The sequence below is a fragment of the Lithobates pipiens genome, unplaced genomic scaffold (assembly GCF_037356315.1).
Source record: "Lithobates pipiens isolate NorthernLeopardFrog02 unplaced genomic scaffold, aLitPip1_a1.2 Scaffold_10, whole genome shotgun sequence".
NCBI classification, from domain to species: domain Eukaryota; kingdom Metazoa; phylum Chordata; class Amphibia; order Anura; family Ranidae; genus Lithobates; species Lithobates pipiens.
In genome coordinates, this window is record NW_027507686.1 from 19,727,633 (window position 1) to 19,753,381 (window position 25,749).

The 25,749-nt window shown below is 44.7% G+C and overlaps 1 protein-coding gene across 2 annotated transcripts in view; it reads right to left on the bottom strand.

Moving 5' to 3' along the window:
• Nucleotides 1–246: 246 nt before the first annotated feature.
• WWP2 (WW domain containing E3 ubiquitin protein ligase 2) overlaps nt 247–25,749 on the bottom strand; it is a 117,922-nt gene continuing 92,419 nt past the window's right edge. For both annotated transcript variants that reach the window (XM_077452106.1, XM_077452113.1), the window contains 10 exons: nt 25,252–25,323; nt 23,473–23,561; nt 20,025–20,184; nt 17,688–17,821; nt 15,556–15,696; nt 14,357–14,477; nt 13,121–13,225; nt 11,251–11,347; nt 8,691–8,763; nt 247–6,554 (listed from right to left, as the gene is read on the bottom strand). In XM_077452106.1, the coding sequence (XP_077308232.1) occupies nt 6,455–6,554; nt 8,691–8,763; nt 11,251–11,347; nt 13,121–13,225; nt 14,357–14,477; nt 15,556–15,696; nt 17,688–17,821; nt 20,025–20,184; nt 23,473–23,561; nt 25,252–25,323 (1,092 nt within the window). In that variant the 3' untranslated portion in view covers nt 247–6,454. The remainder of the gene's footprint in view (nt 6,555–8,690; nt 8,764–11,250; nt 11,348–13,120; nt 13,226–14,356; nt 14,478–15,555; nt 15,697–17,687; nt 17,822–20,024; nt 20,185–23,472; nt 23,562–25,251; nt 25,324–25,749) is intronic.

The following is a 25,749-nucleotide window of genomic DNA, read 5'->3' on the forward strand; positions in this document are numbered from 1 at the left end:
ATTAGTACAGGGGGCGCCAGCAACCAGCGGCGATCACAAATACATGGTGCTATCATATATTGCTCACTCTCTATCACTCTCTTACTTTGCAGCGCAAGATCATGATGGTCGCCCCCGTCTTCCAGCAGTGACCGCTAATGTGATATGTATTATACTTTTTACTGAACTCAATATTTGTTGTAATTTTATATGAATACAAGTTTCATATACCCCCAAAATAAAGCATTTCACAAACAGAGCACACACTTCTTATACAAACCTGTGTGTTTATTGCACAAGAAAGTGAGCATCACGGATGCAGAGACCTATACAAATCTCTGGGGATTACTCCAAAGCTTTTGCAAACAATTTTTTTTTTTGTTTTTAATATATATAGATATATATATATTTATATGCCATCCTTTATTATATACACACTGTACAATCTCTGTAACTGAACACAATTAAAAGATTATTTACTTAAAAAGTAGAAAATGGAATAGATCTGTACAGAAAGGTTCGGAGAATAGGAGCCGTCGTGAAAATCGCTAAACATAAAATTGATATTTTGTGGGATGACGGATTCAAGCAGTTTTGAGTTCTTTATACAATTCAAAAATAACAATTGCCTTTTGGTCAGTGTTGATTTACACCAGGGTGTAGGCACAACCTGGAGGACCTCCAGCTGTTGTAGAACTACATTTCCCATGAGGCATTGCAAGGCTGGCAGTTACAATGACTCCCAGAGGCATGATGGGACTTGTAGTTCTGCAACAGCTGAAGGGCCTCCATGTTGTGCCTACTCCTGATTTACAGGATATCTATGAGTTTCTGCAGGATAATGCCAGAGGAAAGCAAGTATGATAAGCTATAAAATGTATCTGCATTGCCAACACTAGCCAATCCAAAGACAGCTTTCACATTTTAATAAAAAAAAAAAACAACCTGTTAGCTGACTGGCTACTCTCTGTAACCTATCCATAGCTTGGATTCCCTGTTTAGAAGCATGACATGCATAGCTATTCTATAGGTGACGCAGTGTTCTCATTCTGGTCAATGTCTGTTGTGATAAAAGTCTCGCTGCTGTCAGTGGTGACATCTTCTAGGTCAGTGATGGCGAACCTTGGCACCCCAGATGTTTTGGAAATACATTTCCCATGATGCTCAATGACACTGCAGTGTGCATGAGTATCATGGGAAATGTAGTTCCAAAACATCTGGGGTGTCAAGGTTCACCATGACTGTAGGTTGTCCCTGTCCATCGTGGAATCACATGGGGCATATGAATCTGTGCCCTGTGCGAGGGCCACATTTACCCGCATGGGGATGCAAAAGTGTTCCCTGCATCCCTGTGCAGGCCGCCCCAGTATTGGTCAAACTTTGGACTCACTGATAGGTTGGTTAGGCGTAAAGTTCTTACAGGCAGCTCTCTGTCCACCGGGGTTTCCCTGGGAGCCCCTGAAGTGATAAAATAGTACGAGAGGGCATAACTTACATGGGTAGTTCAAATTTCACATGTTGGTAGAGTAACTCTTCCTCTATAATAGTGGTCTCCAAACAGCAACTCTCTGCTTGCTTTTATCCGGCCCTTGGGGCATTATTTCCTCCACTGTCAGCAACAGTGGGACATAGTTTCTGCTACTGACACCAACACTGGGGCACTATTCCTCCTATTGACACCAATGATGGGGCACTATTCCTCCCAATGATGGGGCACTATTCCTCCCATTTATACCAATGATGGGGCACTATTCCTCCCACTGATACCAATGAAGGGGCATTATTCCTCCCATTGATACCAGTGATGGGGCACTATTCCTCCCACTGAAACCAATGATGGGACATTATTCCTCCCATTGATACCAGTGATGGAGCATTATTCCTCCCATTGATACCAACAATAGGGCACGATTTCTCCCATTGATACCAATGATGGGGCACTATTCTTCCCATTGATGCCAATGGAGGGGCATTATTCCTCTTATTGATACCAATGATAAGGCATTATTCCTCTTATTGATACCAATGAAGGGGCATTATTCCTCCCATTGATACCAATGATGGGATTCCTCCCATTGATAGGGCACTATTCCTCCCATTTACACCAACGATGGGGCACTATTCCTGCCACTGACACCAATGATGGGTCCTGTTTCTCCCAATTATGGGGCATTGTTTTCTCCCTCTGATACCAGGACATTTTCTACTCTGACTGGCACACATGGGGGGGGGGGGGGGGGGGTAACTAAGTATAAAAAAAGTACATTTATACTTCAAATGAATTTAATTTCATACAATTTGGAGATCCCGATGAGAAACAGGAGAGAGGCTCACCATGTGCCCAAACTTTTATCACACCAGAGACACCAAAAACTTTTCAGTATTCCAGTAATGTGGTAAAGACTGGAATTCTACCAGCAATGCAGCTAATCAGATAACTTTAAAAATAATTTGGAACCTTTTTTTTTTTTCTAAAGTTTTTCTTCTAAGTGAAAATCGATAGTCTTTAAAAGACTTCCACAATGAAATGTATTCATTGTTTTTTTTTTTCTATTAAAAACACAGAAGATAAAATGCCTGTAAATATAATTCAATAACAAAACAGAATTATACTAAAAAAAAAAGAAAAAAATAAGAAAAAAATGATATTAATAAGGTGCTCACACTAAAAATAATTTTCTTTAATAACAAAACGCACTAAAATATGTTACAGCTGCTGCATAAAGCTGTAAGGTTAAAAAAACGCTGTAAGACTGCGTATGAAAGGGCTCCCAGCGCTTGTGGTACATAAATGAATGTCATCCAATGTGAATTGTTCTTTTTGGGTTGAAGACGAAGGAGATCGAATATATGTGAAATTTATGCCTACGGGGTCGGCTATGCTCCACCATTAAAGTGGTTGTAAGGCAGAATAATTTTTTTACATCATTGCTTTCTATGAAGTAAAGTAAAAAAAGCTTCTGCATGCAGTCGACCCCCCCCCCCCCACCCCTCCTCCCTTCCCCTCCCCTCCCCTCCAAATACATATCTGAGCCCGATCTCAATCAAGCGATGTGCATGAGAGCCGAGGCTCTCTTGGTTCTCTTCCTCCTCATTGGCTCCCACTGCTGTCAATCACAGCCAGTGATGGGGGAGCGAGGATGTGGGGGGGGGGGGGGGGGGCTGAGTCCCGATCTGAGAGTCTTATGGACACACAGAGCGAGGCTTGGGAGTGAGCATGCATGAGTGCCCCCATAGCAAGCGGCTTGGTACACACCAATTTTTGGTACCATTTTGGTAAATGCACTTTCTTTTTACCTGCAAAAAGATGTGCATTCATAATTTTTTTGTAAAAGGTAAAAATGTAGCCTTTAATGCCAATTGGTTTTCTATAGATTAATGCACCTAGAAATGAGCTGTGAATGAATGCAGCACTCTATTAAATCCATTCATTGTGCTATTGAGGGAAAAGTGTGCTAGAGGTCCCATTCATGATTGGGCTCCAATGAGATGGTGGCAGACCACTGGTCGGCTCCAACTCTCTTGGAAACCTTTCCCATGATAAGACGAGGATAGCATAAAGATTTGTTGTCGTTCATCATTAAAATCGTGTACCATAAGCGTTGAGGTCCATTATGAATACGCAGCCTAACAATGGCCAGAAACCGTCAGATTCTGTTCTATCAGGTCAACAAAATTTCCCATTCATTTTTTTTTAAATAATTTTGATAATTTATTAATATTAATAAGCTGCAGATTTGAAAATAATAACAATGACTTTTGAACGTACATTAACAAAGCTAATCTGAGATTTGATTAAATTGCTATATATTTTAGGTAATAGGTTTGCAGTTTTATCTACCATAGGGTAGCAACCTGAGTTGGTTATCCTTGGGCAGAATGAACAATGATCTCATCATGTCCATGGGTCTTCCCAGATGACCAAACAATCAATTTGGATTGTCAAAATAACAAAAACAACCAAAAGTCTTTTTGCTCCTGCCCAAAGATAAGATTCACTGTAATATTCCCAACGCACATGTTCCTGGAATCGGTCTGTTCGGTGTTAGTGGGTGCTGCAGCTACTGGAAACCGTTCATTCAAAGGATCTCACCAGCAGACCAAGGATTCCCCAAACGGGTCCAACGTTTTATTCAGGGATCACACCGACCACTAAATAAAGCTTTGGCACCGTTTGGAGAATCCTTAGTCTGCTGGTGACATGCTTTAAGCTTTGAACGTCTACGGTTTCCAGTAGCTGCAGCACCCACTGACACCGAACAGACCGATTCCAGGAAGGTGTACGCTTTTGGACCCATTTTCGAGAATCCTTGGTGTGCTGGTGATAGGCTTTGAATGCCCAAAGATAAAGGGAACTAGCAGGGTGCGCCTGAGTTACACATCTCCAGCCACCACCTCCCCCGCATTTAGAACTCTCTGCCTCCTGCTTCATTAACCAAATTCTTCTGTTAGGTGAGCAAATTCAACCTTACAGATTCACACATGGTGTACTAAAGCCTGTGAAGGGTTGTGTTACCTGCATGGGAAATCATGGGTGTTCTGTGCATCCCTGTGCAGACAGTTACATTGAAGTCAATTGGGATGCAGTGGCTGCACAGACACAGCTGCTGCATCCCAAAGTGACATCCATGTGGGTGCTGGTGAATGTCCCTGAAACCAAACTGTTTGAGTTCCTGGGGCACGCACCCGCACCCACATGGATGTCAGCGACTGTATCCATGCAGCTGCTGCATCCCAATTGACATGAATGGAACAGCCTGCATGAAGGTGCGCGGGACACCTGTGCATCCTTGTGCATGTAAACATGGCCTTCCATGGGTGTATGCCCCATGTGAATGAGGTCTTAATGGACCACAAGGCATTCATCCATACAGGCCCTCCATATCCCACTGCCCTCTATGAGCAGCCTTACACTAAACAGTTTGTAAATTTAGCTGATCTGAAAGATTAAAATCTGATTGTGTGTGGCCAGATTTAGAAGACACTAGACAGTGCAAACAAAATCCGTAAAAAATAAAAAATACATTAAAAAAAATAAAAAAATCAGATAAAGCCGTAATGTCCTATAAATGGTTACTCGCGCTCCATCGCTCCACTCATTATTAGATTTTTGTTGAAGTGCATCTTTCAGCCATCATTTTGTGGACTGACCCCAAAACTTGATAGAAATAGGTGTCAGTACTGCGGAGCAGACTTCCCTTTGTACCAATGAAGTCATTAGTGCCTACGGCAGGGGGTCTCAAACTGGCGGCCCTCCAGCTGTTGCGGGCCTACAAGTCCCATCACGCCTATGCCTGTGGGAGTCATGCTTGTAACTGTGAGCCTCGCAATGCCTCATGGGGCTTGTAGTTGTGCAACAGCGAGAGGGCCGCCAGGTTGTGACCCCTGGCCTACAGGGTTACAATTATTGGATCACCTAGCAGAATGGCTGCATACACCACTGAATGTCCTAGGTCGTGGTAAAAGAACTTTCCTGCCCAAAACTGGCTACTAAGATTTTGTGTGGAGTTGAGAAACATTCAATCCGCCGCCTTGCCTTCACTGCTATCCAAAACTGTGCCAAGAGATCTTTCCTCCTCAAATAGCCACGACAGGCCACGAGTTTGGATGAAAGCTGAGCTACTGTTGTCACTACTCACAGTTTTATTTTATTTTACCTATGATGAATCCACTATAGAGCACTTGGGCACCCTCTAGTTCAGTGATGGAGAACCTTGGCACCCCAGATGTTTTGGAACTACATTTCCCATGATGCTCAACTACACTGCAGAGTGCATGAGCATCATGGGAAATGTAGTTCCAAAACATCTGGGGTGCCAAGGTTCACCAGGATCACTGCTTTAGTTCATGGGGTGCTCAACCTGTGGCCCTCCAGCTGTTGCAGAAGTACAAGTCCCATCACGCCTCTGCTTTTGGGAGTCATGCTTGTAACTGCCAGGCTTGCAATGCTTCATGGGACTTGTAGTTCCGCAACAGCTGGAGGGCCACAGGTTGAACACCCATGCGATCTAGTTGATTCTCCCCAAGTGTGAATGGAAATGGTATAAGCTGGAGACAAGAGTGACTTAGCTTTAAAAAAAAAAAATCATTAGTGAAGCCTTGGCTGGAGGATCAAACTTATTTTTTCAATCCACCAACAATAGAGGGGTATATATATATATATATATATATATATATATTTGGGTGGAGTTGCCCTTAAGACTTCAGATGCCTAGCAAACACCTTAAGACAAGCCTAAAAAAAATAAAAATAACATCAAAATGGCAATGGACCAACACAACCGACTGAATATCATAGAGGCGCAGGGGGGTGTGGACAACGCTTTGGGGGCGTGTCAATCTCACAGCTGCAGCCTCTGACCATGGAACAGCCCGTATTTTTGCATCCACACTAGGCCGTGTGATCTGTTATAAGGAACCTGGTGCCAGGGAAGAATCCGCCTCTTCCTTCGTCTGCCACTGCAGCTCAGGAGATGTTATTCTTGGCCAAACCCTTCCGTTTCCTCAATGGCAAAAAGGAGCTTTTCTTTCAGCTGTTCGTAGCTTTTATATGGAGGCAGGTCCAATCTGTTGAAGCTGAAAGCAGAGGACGACATGATATGAAACCCTGTGAGATTTTTTTTTTTTTACACAAATCTGACTACATTAAATGCTATTCTAGATTTAGGTAGGTACTAATGGGTTGAATCACCTACCAGCTAAAGCAGAACAGCTAAATGCACAGCTAAAATACATATATAGGAGCTGTTTATCGGCAAACGGATAGGGTCCATGGGTAACAACCACATTTTTCTTCCTAAGGCCTATTTTACACTAAGGCCGCGTACACACGGCGGATTGTCTGCCCAACTTAATCCGCTGAACCGTGTTTCAGCGGACAATCCGCTCGTGTGTGGGCTTCAGCGGACTTTTTCAGTGGACAATCTGACGGACTTAGTCTTTCGGAATTTCCGTAATTTTGTCCGTCCAAACTTGGTTTCAGCGGACAGTCCGCTCGTGTGTAGGCAAGTTGGACGGACTAAGTATGGCGCATGCTCAGAAAGGATTTACACGGCCGAAGGTTGTATTGCAGTGTATTGGACGTCGTTTTTCTAGTCCCGTCGTACGTGCTGTACACGTCATCGCGCAAGCTTTCAGCGGACTGTCTGTTCATCGTGTGTGGTCAAGTCCGTTCATTCAAAAGTTGAACGGACTGTCTGTCGGATTGTCTGACGAACTTAGTTGGGCAGACAATCCGCCCGTGTGTACGCGGCCTAAGCTTTTACAATGCATTTGCAGAGCTTTCAGCAAGTTTTTGTTGTTCCCCATGACTAAGCTCCAAGGGGACGGAGTGAAACACGTTGGGGGTGTGGGCCTGGTCAGAGACCAGGCTGAGGTTGCTACTGCAGTAGGACAATGTAGATGTGCGACTTCAGGGGGTTACCCTTCCTTTCTTGTAAATGTTGAACACAGAGCCTAATGGGAGTGCTGACTGTCACTTTAAGCAAGCTGCTATCAAGCTTCAGCATTTGTTGAAGCTTGATGAAAGCCTGCTAGCAGCTTGCAATCATCAGTCCTGTGTTCAGCAAACTTTAGCTGAATGTCAAAGCTTGCATTTTACAATACTCTTTAAGCATATGTGAAACAGGCCTAAATGTTATTCTAGATTTAGGTAGGTACTTATGGGTTGAATCACCTACCAGCTAAAGCAGAATTCCAGGCAAACCGCTAAATGCACAGCTAAAATACATATATGGGAGCTGTTTATCGGGAAACGGATGTGTTTCATGGATAATCACCACCTAATACCTATTTCACACAGGCTTCAGCTTGTATAAGAGCAGAGTGAACAGCGAGCTTTTACAAAGTATTTGCAGAGCTTTCAGCAAGCTTTTTTGAAGCTTTTAAAGTACCACTCTGCTCCAGTTTGTAAATGTCGAACACAGATCATATGGGAGTGCTGACTGTGACTTTAAACAAGTTGCTAGCAGGCTTTAGAACTTCATGAAGCTTATTTAAAAAGCCTGCTAGCAGCTTGTTTAAAGTGGAAATCAGCATTCCCACTAAGATCTGTGTTCAACATTTACAAACTGAAGCTGAGAAGTACTTTAAGCTTCAACAAAGCTCTGTCAAAGCTTGCTGAGCACACTGCTCTTATACAAGCTGAAGCCTGTGTGAAACAGTACCATTCAGCTCAAATTTGTAAATGTTGAACGCAGATCCTAATGGAAGTGCTGACTGTCACTTTAAACAAGCTGCTAGTAAGCTTCTTGTTGAATGGCCGCTGAAGCCTGCTAGCAGCATGTTTAAAGTGACAATCTGCACTCTTATTAAGATCTGTGTATCATATTTCCAAGCAGGACCTGAAGGGCGCTTTAAAGGTTTGGAGAAAGCTGCTCAAAGCTTGACAATAGCTTGCTGAAAGTTTCATAAAAGCTTGCTGTTCACCCTGCTTTTATACAGGCTGAAGCCCGTGTGAAACTGGTCAAACAGTTGTAACAATTTTGTGAACTAGAAATGATTGGAAGCCAAATCTCACTGCTATAGCCTTACGTCAGAAATATGCTGCAGTAGGTTGTTAGAAATTGATATATATTACATGATACTACCAAAGATCACTGACAATACAACCCTTTATAAATCAATGCTCCCACTTCACTATGCTGCAGAGTTGCACCAAAAGTACAAAAGGGCTACATGTTGGGCACTGGGGCCCTATGCTCTGGGTCTTACCAAGTGTGACTCCTTGGCAGCCAAGTGTCTTTGCCAACCTTATCAATGCAAAACTTCTGGTGTCCATTACTTCCTGCAAGACACAACCGGAAAAGTCAGAGCTGTACCAGCAGCAAGGGTGAGTGAAGAAGTGGAGAAAGAATGCAATGTAAAAATAAAATATGATAATGCATAAAAATGAACACTGCTATACATGATAGTGCTTCACAGAAATGAAATGCTGTGAAAAAAATAAAAAATTCAGTGCCAGTGGTCCCTCATGAAACGCATAGGGTAGAGGAAGACGAGCAGAAAAGACTCAGCATTGCTTTAGGCTTGTCTGTTCCCTAAACATCAATGCCTGCCACTGGCTAAAAGGAGAAGTATAGCCATATAGCTATTTTGGCTATACTTCTCCTATGGATCACAGAAGTGCAGTTTGTTCTTCACTCCTGTGACCCGTTTTCAGCCGACAGTGTGCTAAAGCTCGCTGTCAAAGGACGTCACTCAGCCGGTCCAGGCTCTGGAAAGATCCCAACTTTACAATCAGCATCCATCCTGATGCCTGGACCAGCAGCTGGCTCAGACTCTAAGCATGCTGACAGCCTGAGCCACCCCTACCACTCCCTCCCCAGCCCAGCGCTTCAGTGGGCACTGAAGGGGCAGAACAGAGAGCCAGTGATGGACAGTCATGGCTCTCTGCTCAGATCGGGAGAACAGCAGTGCTTGATCGCTCAGTTCTCGGGGTAGAGCCAGCGGAGGTCAGCTGCAACTGGGATCAGTGCTGCAGCCATCTAGGTAAGTATGTATTTTAAGTGGTTAAGTATGTTTTTTTTTTTCTGTTTGGTATTCCCAAACTTCTCTTTTAAGAAGCATGCACATCTAAGGAGTTGCCGGAAATGTAACTGTATGCAAAGATCCCTGTGTCTGCAGCTTCATCAGAAAAGAGAAGAATATCCAAGCTGGAGGGATGTCTAAAAAATGGCAATAAAGCTTTAAGGAACAGCAGATGAAAAGCTAAGAGTGCGGGTGCTTGTTTTGCCTAGATATATTAAAGTAAAGCAGTCAATACAGATGAGCTCTGGTGTGTTTGAACACAAGTCTGAACCAGCTATCCCACAAGGAAGCTGTCACTCTGACTAGCCAATCAGAAGAGGTGGAGGCTGCGGGAAGGGGAATGCCTCCATCGCTTATGATTGGCTGTCCACAGTGACAGCTTTCTAGTGGGAAAGCTCAGGCTGGTTTTCTCTAGCAGAAAATTGGTGAACACCTATTACCCTCCTAGAGGCAAAAGCAGGGATCTTGAACCCTCACTTAAAGAGGTAGTAAACCCGCTGAAATTTTTTTTTTTTTTTCAGACCTGCAAGGGAAAAGGCATAATGAACTAGTATGAACCGCATACTAGCTCAATATGAAATACTTACCTTAGAACGAGGCCTCGATATCTCAGACGATCCACGCTGAGGGAGCTGACATGTTCCCTCGGCGTGTCTTACGGGTATCGCGGCTCCGGCACTGTGAGTGGCCAGAGCCACGATATCGTCACTCTTGCGCATGCGCGCGGGAGAATTCTTTCCAGCAAAGTCCGGCGTCTGCCGGGCTTTCAGCCAAAAATCCTCTATGCGCATGCGCTGCTGCAATCAGCGGCTCATTGCGAGGGGAATATCTCCTAAACCATACAGGATTAGGAGATTTTTTTTTTTTTACCTACAGGTAAGCCTTATTATGAGCTTACCTTCTAGGTAAAAGTAAAAAAAAAACACTATACAACCGCTTTAAAAGAGAAGTATGACAAAAGCTTCTTTGGCCATAGTTCTCCTGTGGGTCACAGAAGTGCACTTAGTTTGGCACTCTTGTGACCCAGTCAGCCAACAGTGGACTAAAGCCTGCTGAATGCCGACATCACTCAGCCGGTCTAGGTTTTGCAAGGATCCAGACTTTAAAGTCTGGATCCACCCAGATACCGGACCGATAGCTATCTCAGCCTCTTAGCAAGCTGCTGAGAGCCTGAGCCAGCTGTTCCCACCCACTCCACAGCCCAGAGCTCCAGTGAGTGCTGGAGGGGCTGAGCACAGAGCGGTGACTGACAGTCACTCAGAGTGGACCTGAGAACTGAGCGATCAGCGGTCTTTGATCACTCAGTTCTCAGCGAAGAGTCAGCAGGGGGGACAGCTGCAGTTCAGATCGATGCTGCAGCCATCTAGGTGAGTATGTTTGTTTGTTTATCTTGGAATCCCGCACTTGTCTTTTAATCTTGCAGCCTGCCAATTCCAGCCAACAGAGAGGACATGCCAGAAGACCATCTAGTACAGAATGCACCTGAGAGCTAAACTGAATTTGAGGCATGTGAGTGGCATCATATTGCCTCTGAAAAGTGGCAGGTAGCTGGAGGGAATGCTGGGAGCAGTGCCTCATTACCGGCACACACCATAAGTGCCAAAGTTTTTTTTAATGATATCACAGCAACAAGAAATCTGCTCCGCAATGCGGCAAAATAGAAAGGACAAAATGGCCACTGAAAAATATAAAGTCACAGAAGAAAAAAAAAAAAAAAGCCCCAAAAAAAAAAATCTGGACTCACCTATGAGCTCTGAGAATCCGCCCACTGGAAGGCGGCAGGTTCCCGTCACAAACTGCAGCAATCTGATCCGCTTCTCATTGTCAATTTCTTTCACCACCTGCAAAAGAGACACATTATCAACTACAGTACATTGATTCATTTTAACAGACTCCACTCCTCCAGGAAGTCTTTCTATAAGATTTTGAAGTGTCTATGGGGAATTTGGGCCCATCCAACCAAATGAGAATATGTGAGGGCAGCTACCAATTTTGGATGAGAAGACCAGTGTCTGCATTCCAATTCATCTCAAAGGTGTTTATTAGGGGTGAGATTACATTTCTTTAAGCTTGGAATGCACTATAAGTTTTAACCTAAAGGGCTCAGGAAAAGGACCTGTACTAATAATGCGATGTTAGTACAGAAATCTCCCCGCTGAGCTACTGTGTTCTGACTCCCCCCCCCCCCCCGCCAGAACACACCAGTCAATAGTCATTAGCTGAGAGCGCCGGTCGGATGCAGATCTACAGACCTTTTTTGGGTCATGCCCCTTCTTCAGAAGCCACGCATTTGACCGGCTTCTGTCTGACCATGCACCTGGTTTCTATTGAACCGGACGATACTGTCCGATATTTGGCCCCTGTGTACGGGCTTTTAAACTGGTTCTAAAGGGAGAAGATTTCTCTGCAGCTGCTGACTTTTAATAAATGGACACTCACCTGTCCCAGGATCCAGCGATGTCCGCAACTGAGGCTGATCGATCGCTCGGCTCTCGGCTGCTGCCGCCGCCATTTGAGCTGAGGGAATCAGGAAGTGAAGCGTTGCGGCTTCACTTCCCGGTTCCCTCCTGCGCATGCGCGAGTCGCGCAGCGCAATAGGAATGGTCCCTGCTGTCTCTAAGACCCGTGTGTGTCCCGGCAGACAGCTCGCCGGGACAGGAAGAGGCATAGACTCCTGTGGGAGTCTATGCCCGGAAGTGGGTGCAAATACCTGTCTTAGACAGGTATCTGCACCCCCCTCTCCCCTGAAAGGTGCCAACTGTGACACCGGAGGGGGTGAGGGTTCCGATCAGCGGAAGTTCCACTTTAGGGTGGAACCCCGCTTTAAGGTGAAAAACCTTCTGCATGCAGCGCGCCCCCGACCAACTCCCTCTTATACTTACCTGAGCTGGATCACGATCCAGCAATGTGCACAAGAGCAGAGGCTCTCTCCATCTTCATTGGCTGACACAGCAGTGGAAGCCATTGGCTCCCATTGCTTTCAATCACAGCCAGTGAGGAGGGAGCAGGAGGGCGGAGCAGAACCACGCTCTGTGTGTCAATGGGCCCACAGACAGGGGCTCAGAAGCAAACACACGTGAGTGCCCCCAGAGCAAGCAGATAGTTACGGGGGCACTCGGCAGAGGTGGGCGGTGGGAGATTGGGGGGTCAGAGCCGCTGGCAGTGGAACAGAAAAGAGGAGACTCCAGTCTGCTGTGTGCAAAACCATTACACAGAGCAGGTAAGGATAAAATGTTTGTTATTTTAATTTAAAAGAAAAAAGTAATTTACAATGACTACGTTCATCCACACCAAACTTATCAAACTAAGTATTTATGGAGCTGGCTTTGCACACAGGGGCACAGTCATGGGGGCTTTCCTCAAATTGCTTCCATAAGTTGGGAAATGCATACATTTTTTTTTTGTATGCTTTTCCATGAACAGCCCCCTTATTGGAAAAACCTGGAGCTAAGTGATCAGTGCTGTTGAAGCATTGGGTGCTGGATTCAAGTTCAAGCTAAGAGGTGGGGAGGTTGTTTTTTTTTTTCTGAATTTGCGCGGGCTTTTTCTAGGTGCTCCAGTGTTCCAAAATAGAATTATAGACAGATATAAGCACCTGAGTTCTGTACACCCACCTGCCAGAACCACTGGACCTGCTTGCTGTTTTTTGTGTAATGTCGATAGATTGTATTCTTTTGCCAGTCATTCATATCGATCTCCTGCATACCACACAGCATGAGCTGAAAGAAAAAAATAGATTTAATATAATCAGTAACATTTCTTTTTAACCACTTCAATACTGGGCACTTTCACCCCCTTCCTGCCCAGGCCAATTTCCAGCTTTCAGTGAGGTCACACTTTGAATGACAATTGCGCGGTCATGCAACACTGTACCCATATGAAATTTTTATAATTTTTTTTTTCTCTCACAAACAGAGCTTTCTTTCGGTGGCATTAAATCACCACTGGGGTTTTTTTCATTTTTCGCTAAACAAAAAAAGACCAAAACTTTGAAAAAAGAAAAATTATTTTTCTTTGTTTCTCTAAAAATAAAATTTTACAAATAAACCATCTTTCTTTATAAATTTAGGCCAAAATGTATTCTGCTCCATTTCTTTGGTGAAAATAACCCAAATCAGTGTTTAATATTTAGTCTGTAAGAAAGTCCACAAGCTATGGGATATATATCTGAAAATCGATCACTCCTGATGTGCCAATGGCCGATCTCATTTCTTGAGGCCCGAAAATGCCAGGAAAGAACAAATTGACCCCTTTTTGAAAATTAGACAGTCCAGGGTATTTAGTAAGAGGCATGGCGAGTTTTTTTGAAGTTTTTGGGAAAATTAAGAAATAAAAAAAAAATTGTTGTTTTTTCACAATTTTTTTTTTTTAAATTGCATATTGTGGTGTGGAGGTGATCAGGGACACTGACTGGTGACAGTGTGTAAGATAAAAAAATACAAATGTAATAATTCCCCCTCAAACCCCACCCCCCAACCCTCACTTTCTGGGGAACAATCCTGGAACACACATCACTCTGAATTTCCTGATGTATATGGTTTCTCCAAATCAGAAAGTACTATAGCCAATGACCACCCAGACAAGTAGCATTTTCAGAGAGAGGACAGCAATGTGTCTACCTCTCAGCACAGGTTTCCTTTGAGGACACGCTAGTGCAGTGTTGGTGAACCTTGGCACTCCAGATGTTTTGAAACTACATTTCCCATGATGCTCATGCACTCTGCAGTGTAGTTGAGCTTCATGAGAAATGTAGTTCCAAAACATCTGGGGGGGGGGCAAGGTTCACCATCACTGCGCTAGTGTGTACACGGGCCTTACTAAAGTAGACAACTCTCATTTAGTGAACCTACCTCCAGTTCCTTCTCATCAAAGTACCGCAGCCACTCCAGGGGAACGACTTCATTGAAGCCATCCAGAAACGCGTTAGTCTGCTCCTCCACCCCACGTGTGAACCTCCAGTCTGTAAGGAGTCTGTGATAGAGAACTGAAAGTTACATCTCTGCTAGGGACAACACTTGTACATTCCAGAATCCAGCATATAACAAAAGGTACTCGCAAATAAAAGGACAGCAGCCCAATCAGGCGAGGTTTAGCTGGTCTGGGTGACAGTCTCACTGGCTGATGTCACTATTATTGTACAGCTACCGAACATCCAACTAGTGTATATGGCTACTTTCCAAAGTCTCTGAACATTTTTAATTCTTAGTGTCTTAAAGGATATCTAAAGGTAAATTTTTTTATTTTTATTTTTTAAAACAAACATGTCACACTTACCTTCTCTGTGCAGTTGGTTTTGCACAGAGTGGCCCCGATCCTCTTCTTCTGGGGTCCCTTAGCCACGCTCCTGGCTCCTCCTCTTCTCCAGTACCCCGTCGGAGAAGCGCCCTCCCTTGGGGCACCCGTGCAGGCGCTCATCCCATGTCCTGTTGCTGTGTCTATTGACAAAGACAGCAGGACTCGGGCCCGCCCCCTGCGTCAATGGATTTGATTGACAGCAGCGGGAGCCAATGGCTGCGTTGCTACCAAGATATCCAATCAGGACACAAGACACTGGCTAGAGCTGGTGTGCTCGTTCCCAGCACGGGAAAGACTGGGTTCAGGTAAGAAAAACAGGGGGCACTGAGGGGCTGGGGCTGCTACACTAAAGGAGGTTTTTCACCCTAATGCATAGACTGCATTAAGGTGAAAAACCTTGAGGGTTTACAATCCCTTTGAGTTTCCAGGCTCATGAAGTTCTATGGGAACACTTCTGAATCGCACGTGTTCAGTTGTGTTCAGGATTCAGTGCAGGATTTCAGCAGGCATTGCCTTTCTACTACAGGAATTACCACCCTTTTTCTACTATGTATTGGTCAGCACTGATATTGCAGCTGCGACAAAAATCTGGTCCTGAGCCTTGCAAATTTGCATTAGAACCGCATCAAAAATGCACCTGAACTGCTGAACAAATGTTTTTTTTGTTTGCAGTGAAAACGGACATACGATTCACACCGGATGAGTGTGAACCCAGCCTTATGGACATGCAATTGAGTTATTTCAAGCTACATACGTGATAAATTCTTCTTTATTCTCCTCCGTCACGCAGATGTTTTCCCCATCCTCTTTCAGTTTATGGGAGGTCACTTCTCCTAAGATCTCCATGTCCTGCACAAAGTACAGCTCCAGGTCACACTCCTCCAGATTATTCTCCCTGCAGGGGACAGAACGGATAAACACCATGAAACACGGCAAACAAGGACAACATAGACAGCTCTCTCCACATAAAACAGCATAGGGCGATCATCTAGATTTGATTTTACCCGGGTGACATCCGTTGGTAGTATCACCGCTAACACTGCCCTACACAGATCTGCGCCTCGCGGCTGTGTCCCTCAGCGAAGAGGACCGAAGCCGCCTCCCCCTCTCCTCCGTTTACATCCACACAGGAGGAGCCAGAGGGACAGACCGCTATGACTGTATATCCGTCTGCACTGTTCTGAGGTCTGTACACTACCATATGTAGATGGACACGTGCAAGGGGGGCTATGTGAGGGGAGAGGGGGGTCTGCACTGATGGGGGGTCTGTACTGAGGGGGGGGGTCTATACAGATGGAGGGGGTGTCTGTACTGACGGAGGGGGGTTCTGTACTGATGGAGGGGGGTTCTGTACTGATGGAGGGGGGTTCTGTACTGATGGAGGGGGGTCTGTACTGAGGGAAGGGGGTCTGTACTGAGGGAAGGGGGTCTGTACTGAGGGAAGGGGGTCTGTACTGAGGGAAGGGGGTCTGTACTGAGGGAAGGGGGTCTACACTGAGGAATAAGGATGGGCTTGGGCATGTTCCCAACCCTGCGTGCCTGAGACCTCCAGGAAGCTGGCACTGTGCAGCACTAATCACAGGCAGTGAGATATTTCCTGATCCGTGGCTGCACAGGTCGGGAAATGTCATACTGCCTGTGATTAGCGTTGCTCAGTGCCGCCTTCCTGGAGGACTCGGGCATGTGGGGTTGTGAAAAACGCCCGAGCCCATCCTTACTGAGGATATGGGGTCTGTACTTAGTGAGGGGGGGATCTATACTGAGAGAGGGGGCCTGTACTGGGGGGGGAGTGGCAACACATTTTTTCCGCACTGGGTGACACCACTGGAAGAGAGCGCGGCCGGCTGTGTGAAAGTGGTCGGCAGCTATAGCCCTGCCGTGTCACTTTCAATTTGAAGCAGGTCGCTGGCTTTACAAAACCCACACAGGCTGATGGCTGCTACTACGGCCATCAGCTTGTGATTAATTGTGTGATTAATCAGTATAGATCCCCCCTCACTAAGTACAGACCCCATATCCTCAGTAAGGATGGGCTCGGGCCTTTTTCACAACCCCACATGCCCGAGTCCTCCAGGAAGGCGGCACTGTGCAACGCTAATCACAGGCAGTATGACATTTCCCGACCTGTGCAGCCACGGATCAGGAAATATCTCACTGCTTCAGGTTCACTCTTTGGACGTACATAGTACACCCAAAGAGCTGAACTGGTTATGAGAGGCTCTCACTCTCCCTGCTGGATGGTTTATGTTAACCACTTCAGCTCCGGAAGGTTTTACTGCCTTCATGACCATGGCATTTTTTGCTATTCAGCACTGCTCTACTTTAACTGGTAATTGCACGGTCATGCATCGCTGTCCCCGAAACAAAATTTATATCATCTATGTTTTAGCCATGATGATGAAGTGGATAATGTGCAGTCCCCAAAACACATTGGATGTAGCAACGTCTAACGTTTTTAAACAAACTTCGTTTTGGACTTTAAATCATGGTGTGGCGCTCTGATTTTTAAGCTCAGACACATCAATAGGGCAGATGAAAAAAAAAAGAAGACAGACCTATCAAGAATACCAGAAGAAAAAAAAAAAAAACAGAGCAATGGGGTTCATTTACTAAAAGCAAACAGACTATACACTTTGCAAGTATAGTTGCACTCATTTTCCTTAGTAAATGTAATGCGGTGTGAAGCTTCACTTTGTAAAGAATACCCAATCAGGTGCAAGAGGGGAAAAAAAATGATTCTTGCTTGCACATGATTGGATCGTGGAGATCAGCAGAGCTTTACCACGTTTACTAAGCTCTGGGGAAAATAAGTGCAACTGCTCTTGCAAAGTGCACAGTCTATTTGCCTTTGGTATAGATACCCCAATGACGCTTAGCTGCACTCACTTGATCCAGATAACAGAATTGTAGAATTCGGGGTCAATGGACTCCAGGTCTTGCAGCGTCGGTTTCTTGTTAAGCATCCTCTTGTAGAACGGCAGGGTAAATCCGGTGTCTATGAACTTGCCGTGGTAGAGAGCCTATACAGGAGGGAACCACAGAATTAAAAAAAATGGCAATTTCAGGAGCGATACATCATCCGCCCAACACAATGGGGTTGATTTACTAAAGGCAAATGGACTGTACACTGCGCAAGTGCAGTTGCTCCAGAGCTTAGTAAATGAGGGGAAGCTCTGCTTATTTTCATCATCCAATCATGTGCAAGCAAGGTATGCTGTTTTACTTTAATTTTCCTTGCATGTGATTGGGTATTCTTTGTAAAGTGAAGCTTCATCTCATTTACTAAGCTCTGGAGCCTCTTCCCTTTCAGAGTGCAACTGCATTTGCAAAGTTGCCTTTAGTAAGGACCAATTCACTCTGCAACACAAAGCGGCAGGAGCTGTTCACCGCTCTGGCCGCGCTAGGGGGCAGTGTGGTGCACAATTTATTGTATTGCACACTGCTCTCTTTTTTTTTTTTTTGTTTTGTATGAGCATTATTTGAAGTGTACAAAACGTGCACTCCATTCACTGCAATGTCTGGCTCTGCACAGCCTGACACTGCAAGTGCGACTTGTGCACTGTGATAAAATGCAGCATGTCAGCATTTTATTTTAGCATGCTGTGTTGCAGTGTGAATGGAACACATAAGAAACAATTGTTTCCTGCGGCCACGTTTCCTTGCGTTTTACCAAGCGGTAAATTGTCTGTCCCCACACATTAGGGATGCACCGATACCATTTTTTTACAATGAGTACCGATCCTTTTTTTTTTTTAATACACGCCGATATCAATTACCAATACCTACCGCAACTGTTTTAAATTCAGCTGTCAGCAATGGTAAAAGCATTGAAAAGTTACTTACAAATTAAATAAATTGAAGGTTTTTTTTTAATTCAACGCTTTTTCAATGTGAAATGTGTAAATATATGTTAAAGTGGTTGTAAACCCTTACAGAACACTTTGACCTACAGGTAAGCCTAGATTAAGGCTTACCTGTAGATCTAAGAAATATCCCCTTAACCTACACGGTTAAGGAGATATTTTACAAAAAAAGGGCACCGCTGTCTATGGCGCATACGCGCAGTAGACAACGGCGCAGGCGCACTGGGCGTGCCGCAAGTGAAGGCGAGCGTGTCGTCACTGACGGCTCCTGCGTGCATGCACTGGAGTGACGTCATTGCGGCTCCGGCCAATCACAGTGTCGGAGCCGCGAGACCCGGAAGTCGCTCCGGGATACATAACAGCGGCAGAGATAAAGAACGAGGACCGCTTTGGGGGCTTCGATCTCAGGTAAGTTATTCATAATGAGCTATGCATACTAGCTCATTATGCCTTTGCCTTGCAGGGTTTATTTTTATGTTTTTTTTTTCCCAGGTTAACCTCCTCTTTAATATATAATATATATATATATATATATATATATATATATATATATATATATAATATAAAATATTTTAATTGTTTATCATTTATAAAATAGACATGAACAAAAGAAAAAAAGCAGGAAAATAATAATTAAATGGAGGAGAATAGGGAGTTAATTAAGGCTGATTAGAGTAAATTAAGGGTTAATAAGGGGTTAAACAGAGGAACATTTGTTCATCCCTTTGATCTGCAGATGAAGAAACAGAAAGATACAAAAAGAAACAATGTTTCTTTTTATTTTAGTGTTTCAGCAGCTGAGCAATGTTGCTAATAAACATTGCCAGCTGCTTTTTTTTTCCTGACAGCTCCAGTTACTGGACTTCTTTAACACTGGGGAGACCCACCGACAGCTCAAAGAAGAGTATTGGTTTCAGCTATCAGTGCCTTTGCACGAGTGCAAATACTCGGTACCGGTGAAACCCTACCACCGGGGCTTTCTTTTCAGGTGGAACTTGGTGAAACTCAGTTCCACCACCTCTGTCTCAGACCCTTTGGTGCCTGTTCAGCACAATCACTTGTAAACACAGAAGTCCGGTTTCTGTGTTTACAAGTGACAGCTCTGCACTCTGTGTGCAACCCTCTGCACTCTGTATGTAATGCAATCCTGGTATTTAATGCCCCCTTTAAGACCCTCCTACTGTTTGCAAAATCTGACCACACCCACTATTTGATGTGATTTGGAGGGTGTGTGTGGGGGGAGAAGTTTTTGGGGGGTCGTGGTTGAGTTTCAGCACCTATTGTTTGAGAAAAAAAAAGCCTTGCCTACCACACATAGTATGAATTGTCCCCCAAATCCACACCGAAGTCTTCTGCTTACCATAGCGATGAAGCGGCCAATGAAGCGGAAGTAGGTCAGGTGGTCCGGGTTGATGGACGAGGCCGGGTTGATCTGCAGGCAGTAGTTGTTCTTCCCAGCGTATTCGAAAAGGCAATACATGGGATTCAGAACCTCGTGAGACAGTAAAAAGAACCACTCTCTGTTGAGGGTTGAAAGGGGTCCGTCGGAAAGCAAGAGAGTCAGAAAACAAAACACACAAAAAATGACGAAAGGACGGGGGTGGGGGTGAGGGTAGGGGTGGGGGGTAACAGGTGGAGATGACAAGGAGAGACAAAAAAAAAAAAAAGAGTACAATTTAGACAATAGTACAGAAAATTGGCTTCAATTTGTAATCCTGAGCATAGACCCTAAAGTGTCACTCCAGTTCTGTAATAGATACTATCAAATCTATAATTGTCATATCAATCCATTGTGACCTCCAATAATTGTCCAGACCTTTCAAATTAAAAATATAAATTCTCTTTCCGGAATGGCGAGCCGAAGCCTCGGGTCACATTACATGGTGCTTGGGATATAAAATAAATCATTTCCCAGCATCTGTATAGATACAAACATTGTTTTCAGTGGACTGAACTCTTTCAGTGAACCTAACCTCCTAATGTTAAAGCTGAACTCCGGGTAAACAATACACAGAATGTGGGGGTGGTTTGCCTGCCAAAAAGATTTAACATTCTGTCCATCCAGTTCTAAGATTACACAGCACAGCACAGCCCTCCCTGCCTGATTTATCTCTGGCCAATAAATGGAGAAGCAGAAGACTGATGAACCCATCTCTGTCAGTCTGCTCTCTCCTCTTATCATCATGCTCCTTGCAGTGCATTGCAGCTGATTGGTTCCTTGTGCAGCTTCTCCCTCTTCAAGTCTCAGCTTTGCTATACAGAGACTGCAAGTACAGGAAATACATTTAAAGTAGTTTTAAATTCTAAAGTTTTTTTTTTTTTGTTTTTTTTTGCCTTAATCCAGTGGACCCGGATAAAACCCTTCACCTTTATCTGGCCCTTGGAGCGTTTTTTTTCCCCACTGATATAAAGTACTATTCCACCAACAATGGGGTACTCCTCCTAGCACTGACACCAATGATGGGGCACTATTGCTTCTGCTGACACCAAGGAAGGGGCACTATTCCCTTTCACTGATACCAATGATGAGGCAGTTTTCCTACCATTGACACCAATGATGGGGCACTATTCTGTCCACTGATGCCAATAATAGAGCACTATTCCTCCCACTGACATCAATGACGGGGCACTATTCCTTCCACTGACACCAATGATGGAGCACTATTCCCTTCCACTGACATCAATGATGGGGCACTATTCCCTTCCACTGACATCAATGATGGGGCACTATTCCCTTCCACTGGCATCAATGATGGGGCACTATTTCCTTCCACTGACATCAATGATGGGGCACTATTTCCTTCCACTGACATCAATGATGGAGCACTATTCCCTTCCACTGACACCAATGATGGGGCACTATTCCTCCGACTGATACGAATGATGGGGCACTATTCCCTTCCACTGACACCAATGATGGGGCACTAGTCCCTTCCACTGACACCAATGATGGGGCACTATTCTTCCCACTGATACCAACATACAAGTTGATATAGCTAATATACAAGTGGAATGTTGGGGACTATAATGCATATTTTTATACTGAGATAGGCAAGATTCTTATAGTTTGCAAAACGCTTTTATATATATCCTATCCACCTATCATTTTATCCAAAGCTGGAGTTTCACGTTAGGTAATGACATACAGAACACGTCACACAGATTATCAAAGGTGGACATTTACCCAAACCGAGAAGGGAGTATTCTGTCTGCTGACAGGCTGAACGGCTTCCATGCTGAGAGCTCCCCGTATCCTGTCCGTGGTTCTACCCTGTGGTAGAACAGCTTTACGTAACCTACCATAGGGTAAAACCACTGGGAGGACACAGAGAGAGAGAGAGACACACACACAAGAGCCAAAGGACACCGAAGATGCAACACCACACACGATGCAAGTACCAAGGGATTTTCAGAAGACCCCCGAAAAGCCAGTGAATAGATATCAGAACCCAGAACCAAGAAGCAAGATGGACACATAGGAGCTGAACCACTATCCGGGAGATGATGAGCTGTAGAAATTCATTGACAGAGAAACCAAACAGGAAAAGGAACCTCAAATAAACCCATAATGCAACCAAGGGAAAAACCCATAGGAAAAAAAAAAAGATCAACGGTAGCAAAACCCAGACTAACAATAGACAACAAAAAGAAATCAGTTGGAGCCCTAAAGGGAAACTATAGCAGATTTGTACAATAATATTTAAGTATGACTAAAGGCAAAACTTTTTTTTTTTTTTTTTAGTTTTGGATAGAGTAGAGATGAACCCCTGTCAGTTTTTATTGCTGTCTGCACCCCCATTAGGAAGATTCACCCTGTCTATTTGTCCTGTTTAGCATTCTCATTGAAAGTAAATCCCAGATTGTGGGTTGTCAACCAAAAAAATTAAAGTGATTGTAAAGGTAAAAATGTTTTAAAAAAACAAAAATCAAGCATGTCATACTTACCTCCACTGTGCAGCTCGTTTTGCACAGAGTGGCCCCCAATCCTGGTCTCCTGGGGCCCCTCGGCGGCTCCTCTTCACATCTGATAACCCCCTAGGAGAAGCGCTTCCCTGAGGGGGTTACCTTGCAGGCGTGCTCCCGAGTCCAGCATTCGGCGTCCATAGTGGCCAAATGCAGGACTCGGCCCCGCCCCCCGGCGCTCGCGTTATTGGATTTGATTGACAGCAGCGGGAGCCAATGGCTGCGCTGCTGTCAATTTATCCAATCAACAGACGAGAACCCCGGACAGAGACAGCACAGCCCTGTGGGTCAAGTTTGAGGGGTCAGGTAAGTAAAATGGGGGGGCGGCTGGGAGGCCGGTCACTGACAGGTGTTTTTTCACCTTAATGCATAGGATGCATTAAGTTGAAAAACCACAAACCTTTACAACCGCTTTAAAGAGGGGAAATCTTCCAATGAGGACACTAGTTCTGATGACCGGGGGGGGGGGGTCCCACAAAAGATTACCTTAATTTGCAGGGATTTCCTCTCACTTCCTGTTTTGGCTATGGGACAGGAAGTGAAGTGAAGGTAAATCTCCCCAATGGGACACAGATGGAAAAAATAAGCCTTACAAGGGTTATATTACTTGATTCAAAATGCCTATAGTTCTACTTAAAATCTGCACAGCAATTTTAGGATTTCTCCCCAATGCCATTTTTGTGAATCATTTTGGGTCTAAGCTGACCATTCCCTGCAGTGAAGATACCGGAGCAAATAACAATGCTCCAAAGGGTCAGCTTCTATATGCCCCAAGAAAATATTACTGCCTGCTATAGATTCCCTTCAATGACAGCTCTAAATTGGTAGAGATAGCGCCTTCTTACCTGGCAATACCACCGTAGTCCAAACCCTCTTCACCGCGCATTATGATGTAAAGCCTACGGCGGAGATCGTACGGCTTCATATTCATGATCTAGGAAGGTTACATGGTGTTACAAGAACAATGGTTTCCTTTTTTGCAAGTTCAGCATTTATCTGAAGACAATGCACAAGCGAATGTTGTCCTGATTAATGTGACTAAATGGTTGGGCTACTCCCTACTGATTAAAATCATATCTTACTGAAGCCTATACAAAGTGCTTGTCTACACCAGGGCTTACATATTTACATAGTAGGTGAGGTTGAAAAAAGACACAAGTCCATCCTATGTGTGATTATATGTTACTATTACATTGTATATCCCTGTATGTTGTGGTCGTTCAGGTACTTATCTAATAATTTTTTGAAATGAGTGAAACCCCCTGTTGAGACCCTCGCCTGTGGTAGGGAATTCTACATCCTTGCCACTCTTACAGTAAAGAACCCTCTACGTAGTTTATAATGAGTGGCCACGAGTCTTGTTTAACTCCCTTCTGCAAAAAAGTTTAATCCCTATTGTGGGGTCACCAGTATGGTATTTATAAATTGAAATCATATCCCCTCTCAAGCGTCTCTTCCCCAGAGAGAATAAGTTCAGTGCTCGCAACCTTTCCTCATAACTAATATCCTCCAGACCCTTTATTGGCTTTGTTGCCCTTCTTTGTAATCGCTCCATTTCCAGTACATCCTTCCTGAGGACTGGTGCCCAGAACTGGACAGCATACTCCGGGTGCAGCCGGACCAGAGTCTTGTAGAGCAGGAGAATTATCGTTTTATCTCCGGAGTTGATCCCCTTTTTAATGCATGCCAATACAGTCTGGGGAAGGGCTCTTTTCTGTTCCAGCAGGTCTGTGCTGCTGTGTAAAAAGCCAGATCCAATAAGAAAAATAATGTTGGCTGAGTCTGGCGTTGAGGAAGTGGAGTGGCCTGCACAGAGCCCTGACCTCGTCCATACTGAACACCCTTGTTAGGAAGTCCAATAAGCTCATATAGGTGTGATGACCAGGAGTCCAATGACTATTGGCCCATATAATGCAACTAAACTCCAAACACACATCTGTATCCTGATCAGTGGCTGCCCGTGCATTGTGGGCACACGGCGCTGACCCCCAATCCCTGCCTCGGCTGCCCTCTATCCATGCGCCCGGCCCCTTTCAGGACGTATGAATTACAACTGCGGAGATGGGGCAGGGGTGTGTCTTTTGAAGCACCGATTAGAGCCAGAGGCTCCAATAGACTTAAAAACAGGGTGTTGTGTGACTATAGCGAATTCATTTTCGATACTTTCACACTAAAGTTCCTCCCCGCCAATCAGGAGGTAGGTAGTGAGACCTATTTCCCGATTGGCCAAATCCCATTGGATGCCTAACTTTAGAGGAACAGAGAGGAGACAGAAGAGGCAGCGGAAGAAGTGGACATTGGAGCTGCTGCCCGCACCGGAGGAGAGGAGGAGGGGATGCCCTAGCCCTAGACTGGGTAGGCTGGCGGGGGGAGTGATGTTTGTCAGTCCCTCGGGCTGGGCGGGGAGTGCCGGGCTGGATGTATTTCCAACCCGCGCCATGGGTCGGTGGGTGGATGTCTGTTTGCCACCCCCCCAAAGGAGAACCTCACCAGCCCCCACTGATCCTGATTCCTATAATAACAATAATTAATAATTATATATACATGACACAGTGATAAATATGGTTCCCTTCACAGAAAATATGAAGAATTTGTGATAATCAAAACACAATCTCCTGTATTACCTGCTGGAAGGAGTCTTCAAACAACGTCTGTCGTGATACACTGATCTTCACATGACTGGGGAGTGTATTTGACTAAAGGAAAAATAGAGAGGAAATAAATAACTCATGTATGCTACCGAGACACTAACAATGGTGTGTTTGTAGTTTGCATTGAAGAGATGTACTGCATGCATTTTTTTTGTTCTTTTGCCCATACATACACTTTAAATTAGACAACAAAATAAATTTTGTAGTGACTGTGACTGTGATTGCATAATATAAGACCTGCTGGAGTTCAGCCCACTAATTTCTCAACCACAGTTTGGCCACAAAGAGAGCCCCTCAAAGACCCACTCTAACATACCGGCAGCTCGTTGAGAACAGAGAGCTTCAGAAGGAGCTTTATTTAGACAGTGGAAAGCACAGGGGGTGACATACAGGTAGAGATGGTGTTAAATTGCTGGGACAATCAATCAGTTTCGGGGGCATGACCTCCTTTAGCAAGCGACTTGATAAAGG